At 47.9% G+C, this 19,816-nt stretch overlaps 1 protein-coding gene across 1 annotated transcript in view; it reads right to left on the minus strand.

The window, feature by feature from the left end:
• AOC3 (amine oxidase copper containing 3) overlaps positions 1-19,161 on the minus strand; it is a 211,842-nt gene extending 192,681 nt beyond the window's left edge. Inside the window, exon 1 of the mRNA XM_086924077.1 lies at positions 17,510-19,161. Coding sequence (XP_086780203.1) covers positions 17,510-19,097 — 1,588 coding nt within the window. The 5' untranslated portion in view covers positions 19,098-19,161. The remainder of the gene's footprint in view (positions 1-17,509) is intronic.
• Positions 19,162-19,816: the final 655 nt, after the last annotated feature.

The raw sequence follows: 19,816 nt of genomic DNA on the forward strand, positions 1-19,816 counted from the left end.
AGAGAAGGGCGGTGCGGCTTAAAGACGGATCAACTTCAGGAAATGACATCCGCCCACATTCCCAGGATCCTTTGCGGACCCGGAAGAGCAGGACGACTTACTGACAGAACGCTACCCAGCGCTGAGAACTTTGCCGGCAGGTAAGCTACGCGCTGGCACAAACAGGGAACGCATTCAGAGATAAGGGACACATGCTGATCTCAGCTTTTCATCCCGATTTTCTAGATTTAATTCCCAGTACTACGGACCTTCGTTGGATCCGACACTACACCGGTGGCTTGGATACTCAGCACCAAGACCAAAGGTGAGAATTCGCCGCTAAGCCACTTCAAGCCCCTTCTTCACCCCGCCCCACAACCGCCATCTCTAGAGTTATTATTCACTATACTCTGTTCTCCACAAACAGCTCGAGCGCCCAGAGTCGTCAACAAGCCTGGCCCCCCCACCCCCTGAACCATGTAAGCATAAAAGTGACTGGAGGTTGAATGTGATGCAATGTTCATGATTGTGAGAGTCACTGATGGGATTTAATTATTTTTCCAAGACAGAAAGCTGGGTGTCCAGACTACCCACAGTTGTGATGCTGGTTTCTAAGTGACTGAGAGGTAAGAGACAGGAGCTAGCAATAGGGGCAGTAGGTGTTGTTTCATATTTCCAACAGAATACCAATAAGTTTCCCCCTCCTCTTTTTACAGACCTTGGTCCTGATGAGAACTCATTCACTCATATGAGTTCGAAACGCGTAGACTTTTCAAGCCTTAAAAAACCAAGAATTGGATAATGTTTACTTTTGAACAGCTTTGTAAATATAAGATTAAGTTCTAAGGCTTCATTGTAAATCAAGTGATTACATTGTAGATATAACTTATATGTTTTTTTTTGTACTGTCTGTTGATATGTAAATAGTGTGGTTTGTGAGGAGTATGACTGAGTGTTATTGTATTATATGTTGTCGATAAAGTTTTGAAAAGGATTTATATTGAAAAAGTATTGTTGTGTTTGTATAAATAAGAGTTGTTTGTTGTACATAAGGTCAAAAACTTTGCCTAAAATTTAAATAATCTGCGGATACTTTAATAAAAAATAATCCCCTTTTTTTTTTTCAAAATAAATAAAAGTCAAACAGACACTTTTGGTCTCAGGAACATTTGTTCAAGGGTCAGGTGTTCTATCTAGAATAAGTAAGTGAAAGGATTGGCAGCACATGCAATTTCAGTTGTTGTTCATATTGCTTGTGGCAAGCAGTGCTGTTGGGAGCCCGTACCCAGTAGTTTTTGTTAAAGGCACGCATCCAGAGCCAAGAAGTGCATGCGGGCCCTGTTCCCGTTTGGTAACACCTTCCGCCCTGCAGGGCGACTGTGCCCGGCGGTTCCCGCTGGAGGAGGCCTACAATGGGAACAAGCATTTACAATGCAATGGTTTTGCCTTTGTTAAAGTTAGAGCGATTGGCATTGCTCTTGACATTATTTTTATTTATGTTTTTTTTAACATAAATAAATGGCATTGTCATTTACAATGCCACTAGCTTTATCTCTCGCAAATGACACACACCAACACCCACAGAGAGCCCCCCCAACACACACAAACCCCCCGCACACACACACACCCACACAGAGCCCCCCCACACACACCCACACAGAGCCCCCCCCCACACACACACAGCCCTACACACACACAGCCCTACACACAAACAGCATCACACACACACAAACAGCATCACACACACACACACACACAGCATCACACACACACACAGCATCACACACACACACACACACAGCATCACACACACACACACACACACACACAGCATCACACACACACAGCATCACACACACACAGCATCACACAGCATCACACACACACAGCATCACACACACACACACAGCATCACACACACACACAGCATCACACACACAGCATCACACACACACACACAGCATCACACACACACACACAGCATCACACACACACACACAGCATCACACACACACACACAGCATCACACACACACACACACAGCATCACACACACAGCATATCACACACACAGCATCACACACACACACAGCATCACACACACACAGCATCACACACACACAGCATCACACACACACAGCATCACACACACACAGCATCACACACACACAGCATCACACACACACACACACACACACACAGCATCACACACACACAGCATCACACACACACAGCATCACACACACACAACATCACACACACACAGCATCACACACACACAGCATCACACACACAGCATCACACACACACAGCATCACACACACACAGCATCACACACACACAGCATCACACACACACAGCATCACACACACACAGCATCACACACACACAGCATCACACACACACACCATCACACACACACACACACACCATCACACACACACACCATCACACACACACACACACACAGCATCACACACACACAGCATCACACACACACAGCATCACACACACAGCATCACACACACAGCATCACACACACACACACAGCATCACACACACACACACAGCATCACACACACACACAGCATCACACACACACACAGCATCACACACACACAGCATCACACACACACAGCATCACACACACACAGCATCACACACACACAGCATCACACACACACACCATCACACACACACACACACAGCATCACACACACACAGCATCACACACACACACACAGCATCACACACACACAGCATCACACACACACAGCATCACACACACACAGCATCACACACACACACACAGCATCACACACACACACACAGCATCACACACACACACACAGCATCACACACACACACACACAGCATCACACACACACAGCATCACACACACACAGCATCACACACACACACAGCATCACAGGGGAGCAAAGAATTATGTGACAGTGGAGCAACGAATTATGTGACAGGGGATCACATACAACAACGTGAACCAGGATAAGGAAGATGTCAGGAGCTAAGGCACATAACCCCAACTAGCCCTTCGGTTCTCAAAAACAGTATTCAGAGGCTCGGCACCTCTTCTCACAGAGTAAGCACTAACTGCACTCACTGTATCAGCTTCCTGGGTTTAGGGCATGACTCAAAGGCAACGGCGAGTTGTCAAACTCATGAAGGAGAGTCACATGGGGACAAATTCTGTAAGAGGGACAGATAAAAACAAACATGTGCCTCGAATCAGAACCGCACATTCGTCAAAGCCAGGATGGCAAACCCAGGTTCCCTAAAGGGGTAATCATTATTTCATTTTCCCCGGGTATCCCTCAAGTCCTGAGCGCTACTTACCAAACAGTTCACCCAAACTCGCTGCTAATAGCTGGTTTCACCGTTCCACAATCACTAGTTATCAACTGGGAAATCTCAGAACTCAGCCCGCTGAGATCCGTGTACTTGTGTCGCATTCAGGAATCAAAATCTAAAACAACAAGCTTCAACTAATACAGAGACAGACTCGCATGCATACCACAGTCCACAACAGAGTCAGTTACACTCAGACAGAAAGACAACCTCACAAACACCTGGAAGCATGGTTTGTGCACACAGCATCACACACACACACAGCATCACACACACACAGCATCACACACACACAGCATCACACACACACAGCATCACACACACACAGCATCACACACACACAGCATCACACACACACAGCATCACACACCATCACACACACACACACACACAGCATCACACACACACAGCATCACACACACACACACACAGCATCACACACACACAGCATCACACACACACAGCATCACACACACACAGCATCACACACACACACACAGCATCACACACACACACACAGCATCACACACACACACACAGCATCACACACACACAGCATCACACACACACAGCATCACACACACACAGCATCACACACACACACAGCATCACAGGGGAGCAAAGAATTATGTGACAGTGGAGCAACGAATTATGTGACAGGGGATCACATACAACAACGTGAACCAGGATAAGGAAGATGTCAGGAGCTAAGGCACATAACCCCAACTAGCCCTTCGGTTCTCAAAAACAGTATTCAGAGGCTCGCACCTCTTCTCACAGAGTAAGCACTAACTGCACTCACTGTATCAGCTTCCTGGGTTTAGGGCATGACTCAAAGGCAACGGCGAGTTGTCAAACTCATGAAGGAGAGTCACATGGGGACAAATTCTGTAAGAGGGACAGATAAAAACAAACATGTGCCTCGAATCAGAACCGCACATTCGTCAAAGCCAGGATGGCAAACCCAGGTTCCCTAAAGGGGTAATCATTATTTCATTTTCCCCGGGTATCCCTCAAGTCCTGAGCGCTACTTACCAAACAGTTCACCCAAACTCGCTGGTAATAGCTGGTTTCACCGTTCCACAATCACTAGTTATCAACTGGGAAATCTCAGAACTCAGCCCGCTGAGATCCGTGTACTTGTGTCGCATTCAGGAATCAAAATCTAAAACAACAAGCTTCAACTAATACAGAGACAGACTCGCATGCATACCACAGTCCACAACAGAGTCAGTTACACTCAGACAGAAAGACAACCTCACAAACACCTGGAAGCATGGTTTGTGCACACAGCATAAGGAACAATGCAGGCCAACATGCTCGCAAGAATATATGAAGAAATTAACTGACACATGTAGCCAGACAAGAAGCGACAAACAAGATCAGTAGACCCGAGTACACCACAACTCGTTCACATGATAGACCCAAAATTGCCGCACACAATATATACATAAATTCTTGCGCACATTATAAGATAGGTAAAATAAGTATCCTGGTAAACGGACAACAGGCCAACCCGCACATCGCCAAGCACAACCTTGGGCTCAGGGAAATACTTCATGTCAGGTACCGACAGAAAACGGCACAGAGACACGCGATCGGACAGGCACACAAAAACACGAAGAGGCAGACACACACTGGGGAAAGGCACAAAGTCAAGGAAAGACAGGCACAGAGAAACGCCAACAAACGGACACAGAAATATAAAATCAAGCAGGCACAATCCACAAACTGGCACATAGAGACATTCCGACAGTCATACAAATAAAAGGACAGGCACATAGAGACACTGCAACAGAATACACATACAGCAGCAAATACACAAAGGAAATGTTAGGTGCCAGGGATTCAGTGGAAAGTACATTTAATACTCTTTAACGTGTTACATGCGCTGCTTTAACACTTTGCCAGAACCTTCCATCAGGAGATGGATGCACTTGGGCTTTTTATGTTGCTGAATGGTATACGGGTCAGTTGGATCCTTTGTGTCTGATGCATGAATTTCGGTAGCTCAGGAAGCGTAACGGTCTTTTACAGCCGGCCCGCTGCACACCAACGCGCCCCACCTAGGCCTAGCCCCACCTTCCCCCCACCAAACAACAAAAACGTTAGAACGGAGATGCGCCAACGGGGCACCGGCAGTGTGCCCCGACGCCGCCCCCTTCCTTATCAGGCACTCACCGGGTCTCGTCGGCGGCTGGAGAGCTCCCTCTCCTCCGGACTCTCCTCGGTCTCCGGCGTAGGTTGCAGGCTGCTTCTTCCTCCACTTAGGTCCCGGGCCGGCAGCCAATCAGAGCGCGGCCTGGGGAATGACGAGTGTCCCGCAGTACCGCCCCCGGCCTGCCTGACTTCCTGGTCGCGGGCCGGGCGGCGATGGGGACAATTCCTGAAAAAAACGAAAACGGGTCCGCGTTGACGGACAGATTCACCTCCCATGCCCCTTCTGCGAACACGCATAAATAAAACACACGGAGAGCGGGAGGGGAGGGGAGGGTGGGAACAAACACACGGAGAGCGGGGGGGGAGGGGAGGGTGGGAACAAACACACGGAGAGCGGGAGGGGGGGCGGGAGGGGGGGCAGGGGCGGGAACAAACACGCAGAGCAGGAAGGCAGGTGCACGGAGAGCGGGAGGGGGGGCGGGGGGGGCAAGGGCGGGAACAAACACGCAGAGCAGGAAGGCAGGTGCCGGCAATGCCGGACCAGAATCGGGGGCGTTCCCGGCGTCGCGTGACGTCGGCAAAAGCCAAAGAATCTCGGGAACGCCCCCGTGTCTGGTCCGGCATTGACGGACAGGCCCCTCGTCCAATGGCTAGGCTCCATTTATGGAGCCAGCCAATGAATGACGAGGGCCGACCCAAACCCACACTACAGTACTCATTAGTTTTTGCCTGCGCAAAAAAGATGCGCAGAGCGCATCTTTTTGGCGAGGCAAAACCTAAAAATGGGCCTCCGAGAGGAGCCTACCAGCCAAGGTGGAACAGCTCACAGCCCCAGGGTCGAGCACTGCACCCCCTCCTCCCCTCATTCCCCCCCGCCCCCACTGTGGGAAAACTCCAGTGCCCAGCTATTAACCACAATCAAAGCCTTGAGTGCAACAGTCCAGTCAAAAATGGAGGCCGTCTCCACGGATGTTGGTCTGTTACGTGCTGCAATCCGTGGAGTGACGGAACGCTCTTTGTCTCCTGAACAGGATGTCTCCAAACGGCAGGGGGAGGTGCCTCTCTCTGGGCTGAGCTGGAGACTCTATCGGCCAGGAAGATCACACTAGACTAGAGGCTAAGGCTGTAGATGCAGAGTGGTGCAACCTCCACTTTGTTGTTTTTTTTCAGAGGATGTGAAGGACAGAATCCGGAACTATTTCTTGGAAGCTGGATAACAAAGATGATCCCCTCAGCCCAGTTGTCCTCCTGCTTCATAATGAAGAGAGCTCATTGTGCCTTGGCGCCACAGCCCCCTGCCACACACACAGTGATAGCAAAAGTACTCAGTTATAGGGACAAGAATGCTGTACTTCAGATGGTCAGACAAGATGGTGACACCAAATTTGAGAAACATGTGATTTGCATCTTTCCCGACTATACCAGGCAAGTGCAACAATTAAGTCAAACATTTGGAGGTGATAAACAGGAACTGAGGGCTATAGTATTCCGCTATATGCTCCTTTATCCAGCAAAACTGAAAGTGTTGCACAATGGCCATTAACATGTCTTCACCAAGGCAGTGTGAGACTAGCTGGAGATCTATGGGGACAAAAAACTCCCAGCACCCCACACCCACGGCTCCAGCCACTGGACCGGGAACTCCCGTCACTCACGGCTGTCGGAGAGACGGAGGAGGTGAGGTGGTTTGGCATCCAAATCCACCTCCTGGGTTGTGGTCATATGGGATGGCATGTTGGATCTGAAGCAGCTGAGATCAGATCGAGAGGCGGTGATGGCGCAGGTGGAGGCAATGACGGCCTCCGGCTCGGACACAAGAAGTGCCATAGATGCGGTGGAGCCGTGGAGGAGACACCGGAGCAGAAGAGTTTTTAATTGGTAACTGACTCACCCACAGAGGCCGCCCCCCATGTGCCTATAAGCTGGGCGGTGGTCCCCCAGGTCAGGGTATGTTCATGTAAATGTCAGTGTCAGGGTGGGGAGAGGGACCAGGTGACACCCCCGGAGGAACACGGCTGGCTACGGTAACGTCTACACGGACCCGTGTGACTCGCTTCATTTCTAAGTGGGAGATCTACCCAACTCCACTTCCACCCTCGAAGCGCTTGCGATCACCACGCACGCCAATTCACCCCTTCTTTCGCACACAGCGTTAAAAAAGAATACATTTGAAGTGAACCGGCAGCAGCGTTCAATTTAAGTGAACTGGTCGCGTATTTGGACCATTTGAACTCCAGCATTTAATTGGAGATAACTGGCTGCCTCGTGCCGGCGGTGAGTGCACATGGGACAGTTTTGCTGTATGACTGCTGCCGCTAGAATTTACTTTAGATGGCTGAATTTCGCCACCACCTCATGTGTAACAGGAGTTGGGCACGAGCATGTGGTGGTCAGGGTAGTTGGCGCTAAGGTTTAAAGGAACTTTGCGGGACTGTGAGGCGGCACTATATTTCCAGTGAACAACCCCCATATTTTGATGAGCAGTTGGAGGTACGAGCAGGCCTTAGGAGGTGTTATGCGTTATTTTTTCGTGCGTGAAATAAACCGTTGCCTAGGACTCACATTTGAAGTCTGGCTGAGTATTTACTTTGGAAGGGTGTGTGTGGTTTGAACCGCAAGCATTCTGAAGGCTATACGTTCTGAAATTATACATCGCACCTGTGCGTGCTGCCGACCGAGTACCTGTGTTGTACCGGAGGAGCATTGTGATGTCAGCTGGGGTGGCCATCTACTGCACCCCCTATCTGACGTAAAAAAAAGGCGAACAGAGATTAAAGTGTGAGTGGCGTTAGGGCGACAGTGTTGCAGCAATTCATATCAGCTGACGTCACAAAGAACAAGAATAGACCAGAATGGGACCAGCGCAGGCAGCTGCGTGCCAGTCATAGCAGGTTCAGAGAAAGCAGTGCATGTTATCCTAATCACACAGCAGGGATTCTGCGTGCGTTGGAACGCATGTGAGCATGAGGAGAAATTGAGACTACAAAGAACACTGCGGCTGGCAGGACACATGTGACTGCTATCCTGAGGAGAATTAAAGGTTTAAACCCTACGAACCAGCGCTCATTCTGAAGCAAGTACCTGCAAGGAGCAAAGTGTTGAGACACTTGAAGAGTCATTTTCTTTTATGACAATCGCTGCCGCTGCTGGGATTAATGTTTAATACTGTATTTGGATTGAGGAGTGTTATGCTTATGTTGGCAATGCCTGCTGCTGAGATTAATTTTCAACGCTGTATTTATTGAAAAAATGCAATGCTTACGCTGACAAGTTTTAACATTGTTGTGCCAGGTGTATGTGTTGTGCATGGGAGGTGCACCCAAACGTTGGTTTAGCAGGTGAGATGAACCCATTGGTCTGGAGGTGTGACCGTGTTTGAGTTTCTCTGGTCCCTTTGTGAGACCGTGTTGTGAGGTTGGTCCTTATGTGAGACTTGAATGAAGGGTATCCTTGGTCCTGAAGGGTGATTGTGAGTGACATGTTGGTCCTTATATGTGACAATGGGGCATATTATCAAGGGGTTTTATCTCCGCTTTTTTGGCTTTAAAAGCCAAGAAAGCGGAGATAAAATTATCTCGCTATTACCTAGCTGTCGCTAACACCAGTTAGCGACAGCTAGTAGGAGATAGCGACCATCTTGGGCCCCACTTTGCATGTCAGTGATATTTATCACTAATGACATGCAAAGTGGGCGTGCCAAGATGTTAGCGACTGGAAACAGTCGCTAACATCGCTATCTCCTATTACCAACTTTTGGAGATATTCGCGCTAAGCGCGAATATCTCCAAAAGCTAACACCTGCCCTGAGCAGTTCTTAGCCATGTTATCCAATGGGAGGTGGATAACATGGCTAAGAGCATTAGCTCGTTAATGCATGAATATCACTGACTTTTCAGCGATATTCATGCATCATTGCCGATTTTTATCGCATTTGCGATAAACCTTGGTAATACCAAGGTTTATCTGCGATACAAATCACCGCAGCTCAGCGGTAAATTTTTGTCTCTAACCAAGCAATAGCGATAATTATCGCTATTGCTTGGTAAGATGCCCCAATGATTTTTTAGTTCTGCGAAGATTCCCTGTGTGTGGGAATGATGGTGACATGTGACTGTGGCAATGTCAGTTGAGAGACACCCACTGCGAAGATACCCTATGTGTTGTGCTGCGTGGGTTGAGAAGCACCCTGGGCAAAGATACCATGTGAGTGTGGCAATGTGGGTTAAGAGACGCCCAGTGCAAATTTGCCCTGGGAGTTGGGCGATGTGGGTTAAGAGACGCCCAGTGCAAATATACCCTGTGAGTGGGGCGATGTGGGTTGAGAGACACCCAGTGTGAAGAATCCCTGTTCGTGGGAATGGCTAAGGGTTGAAGTATATCCTTTGCAAGCATTCGCCGTGTTTGGAAATGTTTATGGGCTTGGGGAGATACCTTTTGTGAGGATTTCAGGGGGGGAAGTTGCAGGGGTACTAATTTTGCATCCCATGTTGTTGTTAGTAATGCATTGCATTTCTGCAGAGAGAGTAGAAGGGTGTTGTGTGTCCCACCCCTATATGCTGTTACCCTTTCTTTAGGGGTTACGTTTTAGCTTTATGCACTTTATGCAGTATTTCCATCTTGCATATGTTGCTATTTTTGCAAGTATTGATGTATGCGTTGTTTTCATCTTGCTTTTGTTTTTCCAAGTATTACCATTATACGGTATGCCCATCTTGCATCTATTGCTATTTCTTTTCTTCTCTAAATGGGGCTGGTGTGTTATCTATACTACTATTATAAAGTAAGAACTTCCAGGCTTTGAGGCGGGTAAACTCGGGAACCACGGCGCCAATCTACACACCCGATACACGGTTGAAATCGTCAGGGTGTGTAGATGGTTATAGGCTATATAAATGTAAAAAATAAACGTTATTTACAATATTTATAAAAAAAAAAAAGTAGTTCCCCCAACGTAGCGCCGGCCGCGACGTGAGTGCTCACGTCAGAAGCACGGGGAGGAGCGGCGTCCGAGGAGCGGTGGACATTGCGCGCGGAGGAGCGGTAACGTCAGGAGCAGCGGACAGGCCAGCAGCGGTGCGAGCGGACAGGTGGGAGGAGCACCGGCGGAGGTAAGGGGACCCATGTCGGGGCAGGCGGGGGTCGGGGCAGGCGGGGGACGGGCCAGGCGTGAGACGGGCTGTTGTAGTCATGCGGTCAGGACACTCTAAAATATGCATAGTGGGAGAGTGGTTACTTTTTAAACATTTGCTCTGCCTAGCAACGAAAGTGGGAGTTCGCTCCAGAGAGATATGTTGTACACAAGTCCATTGAGAAGTGGTTCGGGTTGGGGAAGGCGGGGGACGGGCCGGGCGGGGGCCCGGCCTGATGGACAATGTAGGGGCGGGCGGGGGGCGGGGAAGCTGCCTGTTGCTCCCAGACAGTTTTCTGCCTGTTGCTCCCTATATATTCTGCAAAACATTCTTCCCTAGTGTTCTGCTCCTTGCAGCTCATTCAGTGTGTGAGGTCATTTAGAATGTTGAGACTGTTCGTGCTTGGATGAATGAATAGCTGGAGTGAGTGGGCTGAGCAGCTGGTATGCTGCTCCTGGTGGGACTTACTTAACAGCTTACTTACCATCTAACCAGTTGTCTGGAACTGACTGCAACTGAGGTTTAATAAAACCCCTTTTTATAATGTACGGTACTGGCTACTGGATTATCTGGCTAAAAGCACTTTACTTTATTTACAAGTAACACTCGATCAGATGCATGCCCTCGATGTGGGTGAGCCCCGGCGTCCTTTCTCCATATGATATGGTATTTCAGTAATTAGGAGGTTTTTTGGGAAGAGGTCTTGCTGATCCTGTGAGACAGCCACACAAGTGCCAGTGGAGCCTTCATTGATCCTTGTTTGCTTGGGGTACTCCAGACACTTAAGAATGGGACCCTGGCGAATCATAAATCTGCACGCCTGGGACTGGTTCTGGCCAAACGATGGGTAGCCATCCACTGGGTTTAACCCACAGCCCCGACAAGCATGAAATGGCTGGCGGATAGGCAATAATAGGGCTTGGCTGAGGAGAGACAACTGCGGGCAGAGCGCATGGATGAAAATGCTGAGCATGGCCTGGAATTGTGGGAGGGCGTGTTGGATAGCTTGTCAGAGGTGGATCCGCCAACAGTCCCCCCACCCCCACCACCACCACTTTTGGGGATCCAAAGCGGGAACATTCCAGCGTGGATGATTCAGACACCAAGTAGGAGATTGAATCCTGATGAGTCACTCTGTCTGTGTGTAATTCAGAGTGACATTGGAGACATGTTGCTAGTGCTGTGGCTACAGTGACATCTTAAGAATTCTGGGGACCCAGGGCCAAACATATTTTGGTGGCCCCTGTACAGAACAGCCTTGAATTCATGATCCAATTTCATCTCTTTCATGCCATCTTTGGCCAAGCCACTGACAGCGCATAGGTGCAGTAGTCCAAATTCTAAATGTGTTCCATTCAGGAACTGTAATGTGTGTTTTCAATAGTGTAACACAGCAGCAGCTCACTATTCTTATTGCAACTAATCTTCGTGATGCCCCCCCATTTTTCATTTGTGAGGTATGTTTCGATCTAATAAAAACCTTTTTGAGGATGTTTCATGAAACACAAACCAAACTTTCCCTGGAAAAAGGTCTGTAATAGAATCTCACACTAAAATTAATTAAAGGCAAACCGTATTTAAAATAATCTGTTTCTGAATTATTCAAGGTCATCAAGGCAAGACTCTCTGCAGAACAGAGGTGGTTCTATCAGGGGTCTTTCCCCAGGTGAAGAGTTGCTTCGTTATTTTTGCTGCTGTTTTACTTTAGTATAGAATGTATGCTGTTGTTGTCCTATTATGTTTCCATTTTATTGTATACTTGGGCTTTTTATCAATCTATTGTCACACCGACGAGCCATGGCCCTGTGTGGCCTCATTACACTGCTGTGCTATTGTGCTTTTCCTTGTGCTGAATACTAATAAAAAAAGTAGTTTTTTTAAAGTTGGCTATTGTGATGCCTCTTTTTTGTTTCCCGTGCCAGGTTGTTTACCATGTAGAACATGATATGGTTCTATTAAGTCTTGAAGCTGGTGGGTAACTTCCTCTTCTAGGACTTTACTGATGAGCGGGACATTCAATATGGATATGTAGTTTGCTGGGTCTGCTCAGAAGTGAGTCCCTTGCTCACGTTGCCACTGGATTCAAGCAAGCCGGGCTGAAGACGGCTGGAATGCCAGAAACCGGTCCTCGGAAGCTTGTTTCTGGTCCAGGGAAGACATGGCTTGGCAGTTCGGGCTGGACTGTTCTATTGAGGCACAGGGTCAGACTGATTTGCATATAGCCATGTCTGAACTGGGGTGGCAGAGTGGGCTAAAGAACGGTGATGGATTAAACCCAGATCTTTTGACTGGGTGTGAGTGTTTGATTGATTCAGATGCTCCGTCCATTACCACCCCCTTTTGTACCACTTTTGGCCGCCATAAGTGTGGCAGGGTATGCTCAGACGTGAGTCCCTTGCTCACTTTTCCACTGGATTCAAGCAAGCCGGGCTGAAGACGGCTGGATTGCCAGAAACCCGTCCTCGGAAGCTTCTTTCCGGTCCAGGGAAGACATGGCTTGGTAGTTCGGGCTGGACTGTTCCCATGAGGCACAGGGTCAGACTGATTTGCATATAGCCATGTCTGAACTGGGGTGGCAGAGTGGGCTAAAGAACGGTGATGGATTAAACCCAGATCTTTTGACTGGGTGTGAATGTTTGATTGATTCAGATGCTCCGTCCATCACCACCCCCTTTTGTACCGCTTTTGGCCGCCATGAGTGTGGCAGGGTATGCTCAGATGTGAGTCCCTTGCTCACTTTGCCACTGGATTCAAGCAAGCCGGGCTGAAGACGGCTGGAATACCAGAAACCGGTCCTTGGAAGCTTGTTTCCAGTCCAGGGAAGACATGGCTTGGCAGTTCGGGCTGGACTGTTCTATTGAGGCACAGGGTCAGACTGATTTGCATATAGCCATGACTTAACTGGGGTGGCAGAGTGGGCTAAAGAACGGTGATGGATTAAACCCAGATCTTTTGACTGGGTGTGAGTGACTACGGAAACACCCTATACACCGGTACCACCGCAAAACTCCAGAAAAAACTACAACGCATCCAGAACGCATCAGCTAGACTCATACTTGACATCCCACGCAAAGACCATATCTCTAGCCACCTGAAAAACCTCCACTGGCTCCCCGTCAATAAGAGGATTACCTTCCGACTCCTAACCCACGCCCACAAAGCACTCTACGAACTTGGACCCGAATGCCTCAACACACGACTTTCCTTCTACACCCCCCCTCGCCAGCTTCGATCTTCCAACCAAGCCCTTGCTACCATTCCTCGCATTAATAAAACCACCATGGGAGGCAGATCCTTCTCCTACCTCGCAGCTAAAACCTGGAACTCACTCCCCACCCACCTATGTCTCACACAGAACCACCTAGCATTCAGAAAGCAACTTAAAACCTGGATATTCGACAAGTAACTCCCTTCCCCTCCTCAAGCGCCTTGAGACCCTCTGGGTATGTAGCGCGCTATATAAATTTCCTACTTGACTTGACTTGACTTGATTGATTCAGATGCTCCGTCCATCACCACCCCCTTTTGTACCGCTTTTAGCCGCCATAAGTGTGGCAGGGTATGCTCAGACGTGTGTCCCTTGCTCACTTTGCCACTGGATTCAAGCAAGCCGGGCTGAAGACGGCTGGAATGCCAGAAACCAGTCCTCGGAAGTTTGTTTCCGGTCCAGGGAAGACATGGCTTGGCAGTTCGGGCTGGACTGTTCCCATGAGGCACAGGGTCAGACTGATTTGCATATAGCCATGTCTGAACTGGGGTGGCAGAGTGGGCTAAAGAACGGTGATGGATTAAACCCAGATCTTTTGACTGGGTGTGAGTGTTTGATTGATTCAGATGCTCCGTCCATCACCACCCCCTTTTATACCGGGTCTTGTGGGGTGGCAGATGACTTCTTCACTAGCTGAGTTATAATTGTGTTTGTGCGTTTTGAAATGCTGAGTTCAGAATCCTAGTGGAGTGAAGCATTTCTACTTTTCGTTATCTCCAACCACAAGTTAAAGATGTTAACTATTATTTTGGAGGCTATGAAAAATCCCCCCAGTATGGTTGAACCTTTCAGCTTCCCAGTCAATTTAGGTAGTGGTCCCAAGCTCCCTTCTTCAAAATCAGACCAAGAAGGTTCCATGAGAGGCAGGTCAATCTGATGATGATTCATCGCTCATTTCTAGGAAGGAGTCTTCGACTTGAATGGACTTAATAGTATTTTAATAATTTCTGTCTACATATTTCACTTTTGACAAACACTGTAGGGTGGAAGCTGTAATCTTCACAGATGCACAACTACCTGAATGTGATGAAGGTCAAATTCTCTGTTGTAGTGAGGAGAGCTATGGCCCTCATTACAATAGCGGTCGGGCGAGTGTCTGACTGCCATCGCTGCGGGTAGGTGTCCGTCCGACTATGAGTTGGAGGTCACACCTGCCCGATTAGGATAGAACCGACAGTACGGCAGCCGGAATGTGCCTTTTTGTACCGCAGCTTGATCTGCTGCCCTGGCAAAGGGCAGCGGCACCAGCTACAGTGCAAACAGGCACTTTTCAAACATACATGCACCGTGTACCGGGGACCATGTGGTCCCTGGCACACGATGCATGGATGTTTGGGGGTCACCATATGTGCCCCCCTGGTCAATTAGTAGTTGTCTACGAGGGTTGGGGTCCTGCTTCAGGCCCCCAAAGTTCCTTTCCAATAGCCTGTTCATGGCGGGGGGACCGCCATGAAAAGGCTGTAGGATATGGACATCCTAATCCATGCGGTGATGCCTGCGCAGGCACCGCTCCATTTTAGGGATTAGTTTCTGACCGCCACCCCAATGGACTCCTTGAGCTTGTTGGAGGCAGCGGGCTGTCCCCCAGACCGCTACGGTACAACCGTCCACATCATAATGCGGCGGTCGGACTCTTGGCCTAAACGTTCGTGAGACCACCACTGAAGACCTCTTGGCGGCAGTTCCATCAACATCAAAATGAGGCTCTCTATTCTGAATGAACGGGAAACCCTAATACTAACCACATAAATAGGCAAGTTTTCAGCTGCATGCAAAATCTGAGATAATAATCGTGAAGCCTCATTTTTTTCTCAGACCCTAGTATGGGCCAAACAAGAGGACTAATTTCTATAATTAATCTGCACAAGAATTGCCACCAATGGATTCCCCCTCATCCATCTGCACAGGAAGTGACATCACTGGATTTCTCATCATCCACCTACACAAGAAGTGACATCACTCCTAGGACCTACGTGATGGAAGCTGCAGCGCAGGCACAGCGCTGGTGCGCCAGAGGCAAGCCCAACTGTGCATTTCCATACTTGGATCATGCCCGCTGCAAAACTCCATGCCCCCCTGGCCATCACTCCTCACGCTGCTGCAAAGGTGCCATATTTTCATATTTTCATGTTTTCATTTTTCCATTCTTTTTATTTTTGTGCCTTGTGTTAGTTATAAAAAAGATAATAACCATTTCACCACTTTCCCATTGCCAAGCCTATGGGTTTCACTCATGCATGCTTTTTTGCTTCCTTTAAGTCAGGTTAATCAGATTAAGATCTCGATAGGGAATTTATCCAGAAAAGTTTCCTCTAGTCATTAAAAATTGAGGTTTAAAAAACATGACTGCATACTGTAATCCACAGTATGTTTAAGAAATGCCAATAACATACGTTTGCAAAAATATATATAGAGAGGTACTGGCAGATGGATCAACCCCAGTGCTCAACTGCCATGAAGCACCCTAGTGACCCACAGGTTTTTTTGCAAGATGTACAGAGGACTAGCCTTCTTTCATACATTTTAGCTTTAGCTCTTGTATCTTATTAAAGGGTAAAGTTTCTCAGGGACCTCAGTGAGTCAGTGATGGGAGCAAAAATACTCAACTGGCCTTCCATCTTGCCGTTTCAGCAACAAGATGTCTTGATTCACAGCCCCTGTTCAGTGTCTAACTTCCTATGGGAAAATGTTAACACCTTGTGGCATGAGGGGCACATTTAAAAGAAAAAAACCAAAGGAATGGCTAAGGATCACCACCCTCCTTATAAAGCTAGCATTGGCATCTTCTGGGAGCAGAATGGTGAAAAAAACATAATCCCTCCATGTAACACAGCACTTACTAGTAAATGTGTTTTTTCCAAGAAATGCCCACGTATATGTAAATAAAAATGCAGAAACGGACTCAGGGAAGCAAAGTAATGGACACTGGGTAAAAGGCAGGAACATGGGCATTACCCTACCACCAGCTAGACATGCACCAATAGGTCTTGCCTTCAGCAGATAATGTGTTTTATAATTACCACCTCATGATAATAGTGCAACTAAACCCTTTTTGAGTTCACCTGCCTTTATTTACACAAAGAGGACGTGTTGTTGACAAGACAAATGCAAGATAAAAAAGTAATCAACAATTACATTTAATATTAGCCAAAAACCAGGAAGTAAATTCTGCATACATTTCAAAGAGTAGTAACCTTATACATTGTAGCTTGATAACCGGAGTACCATCCCTGAAAAAGCATCTGTCAATTAGTTGACCGATCTTAGGGGCTTTGCCAGCCCTGAACAATGAAATCTAGGTGCCCTGTTGATTTGATTCTGGACTGCTGTGGGAATCCGGGATCCTTGTCTTTGCCACATACTCTATGGAAGGAAGTTGGATCAGAGCAAATAGCACTTACAGTGAACCTAGTATTGGGACGTACACCCTTCACCTATTCATCTTTTGATTGACTACAAACAAAATTATCAACAGCCTAAAAAGCAAAAAAGGAACCCTTATGAATTCATCGACCAGGCAAAGGTTTTTCATCTCTAAAGTACAGTCAACGCAAAGCCCCTTGAGCAATTTACCAAAATTACAAAATGGTAGAAGGGGATGAACTTACCTCCTATGTCTAGGTCTACTTTATAATTCATAAAGTGAGTGTGGAGGGCTCCCACGGTGTGTTCACCAATTCTAGAACCGAAATCGAGACTGTCATCATGAAGAAAGGAAGTCACGATGTAGCCCGTGGCAGATATTTTTGCTTCAATCACTCCATTCTGGTAGAACATAAAGTCCCACACATAGTCGTAGTTGACGAGTGTGGAAATGGCCCTGATCACCAGGACGGTACTAGGAAGTCCACCGTAATACATAGAATGCAAGTTGGAATAGTGCCGCCTCAGCGGTATACCCGTATTCTGCTCAAAAATGCATATTGAGTTCTTGACAGTTTCAGGAGTCTGGGATTCAATCATATGGTGGGTATCCACGTAGGTAGCTGAATAGGGGCAGTCCACTCCCCTGACCAGTTCTCGTGCAAATCTTCCAATGCTAAAACTGCTGTCTATGTACCTGGTTACGAGTAAAGCTGGAGCGTTGAAACCATAGATTGCAATGGCCTCCTGCATGCTCAGCTCATAGACAATTCTCTCCCCCTGAAATCTTATATCAAAGAGTCGCAACCCAGAGTTGACATGTTTCCCAAAGGCGAATGTCCAGGCCTGGAAAAATACCATATTGTCTTTGACACTGTAACGTGGGCCGGTGGGCTCATATTGGAAAGGAGTATTTGCTGTGGGGGCCCCTAATGGTTTCATAGAAGAAATGTCCATCTCAGGTGGGACGTTACCAATTTTTTCAACCATCACTTTGCCTGCTTTATACTCCTCCTCCAGGTGAACCATATCGTTGAAATACTTGCCCTTGTAAAAAACTTTGGCCATTCTCCACTGAGAGACATCTAAACTTTGATGGTCAACCAGGATTTCCAAGCCCACCGGGTTCAGGAAGAAGCCACTACCAGTAACATTATGGAACAGGATAAACCAAGTTTTGCGGTCTCCAGATCGGAACCCTCGAGGGGCTGAGTGGAGGCAGGCCAAGTTTGTCCCATCATAGTCAAAGGCATCTTTCAGGAAGGTAGGCGCCTTGGTAAACTCTTTCTGGTAGACAAAAGAATATATTTCCGTGTACTCTTTCCCAATCACAGGTCTGCGGTAGTAGGGGAGCTGGTCTTTGTACTTCTGCAGAGTGATGTCTGAGTGGTAAGTTGGGTGAGGCAGCGGGCCTACCACATACTCCGTAATATTAGGTACTTGCTGTTTGCCGTAGAAAACCACAGCCAGCGCCTCTCTTTTTGGCTGTGGTCCAAGGTTGTCTAAGTAATTCAGAGCCTCTTGCTTTTTGGGGAGCACGACATCGACGTAGTAAATGCAGTTGTCTGAGGGGTACGCTTCTGCAGCGTCTACAAAGTCAACTCCAAGGGTCTGCTGAAGGTAATGCACCACTTGCGATAACTCTGTAGGGCTGAGGTCAGAAAAGATCACACCTTGACCATCTTGCTTTTCTTGTTGGTCTTTCTGCTTTTCCTTCCGGCCACCGTGTTTTTGCCCACCGGAGTCCTTCGATTTGGCCCCTCCATCAGATACGACCACTCCGATCAGGGCCAAAATGGTTGCCAGCAGCACGAGAGCTGCCTTCGCATTCATGTCGGGGCAGTAGGCCCTGGGAAGGGGAGTGAAAATTGATGCTCCTGCGTCCTGCCCTCCTCTGTGCTGACAGAGTGGATTTCCACAGCTTGTGTTGCTCATATTTTATAGCCACAGCCACTGATTTCGTAAGAGACAGGTGAGGTGGGAAAGAACGAGATTAAACAAAAAGGGCGGTTCCTGTTTGGACGGCTTTCTTGTGATCTTGCACAAAGGCCCCAGAGTGTCTCCTAGGCGGATGCCTTGATCAGAAGAGGGCCGAAAGTACTTGTGTGGGTGCCGGGAGCGTCAGGGTGGTTGCACTGGAACCACCCTGAAGCACTCAAGGTGACCCAGTTTGAAAGTAAGATTTTGCAACCATGACTGAATGTCATTATTATGGGGTTTTTTTCCCACCAAGTTGTCCACATCCTTTTTGGAAATGCACTCAAAACAAAACAAGCTCAAAAAAATATAAAGCAGAAATGGGCATGAATGTGTGGCGTGAGGCTGGTGCGAGAAAATCCTTGTAAAGTTCCTCCGGTCAGTGCCGTACCGTGTAACTCAGTGGATGTTATCACGGTCGTACAAATCTAGAAGGCATAACGCCACCCTGTAATGGGGTTTCAGTTTTCTTAGTGTAAAGACCCAAAGAGCTCAGGATTCCCGGATCCAGACATAAGTAGCTCATCCAGGCCAGGTTTTAGATTGGGGTGAACAGTACTACAAATCCCAGAATT

Source organism: Lissotriton vulgaris, chromosome 5 (genome assembly GCF_964263255.1).
Source record: "Lissotriton vulgaris chromosome 5, aLisVul1.2, whole genome shotgun sequence".
NCBI lineage: Eukaryota > Metazoa > Chordata > Amphibia > Caudata > Salamandridae > Lissotriton > Lissotriton vulgaris.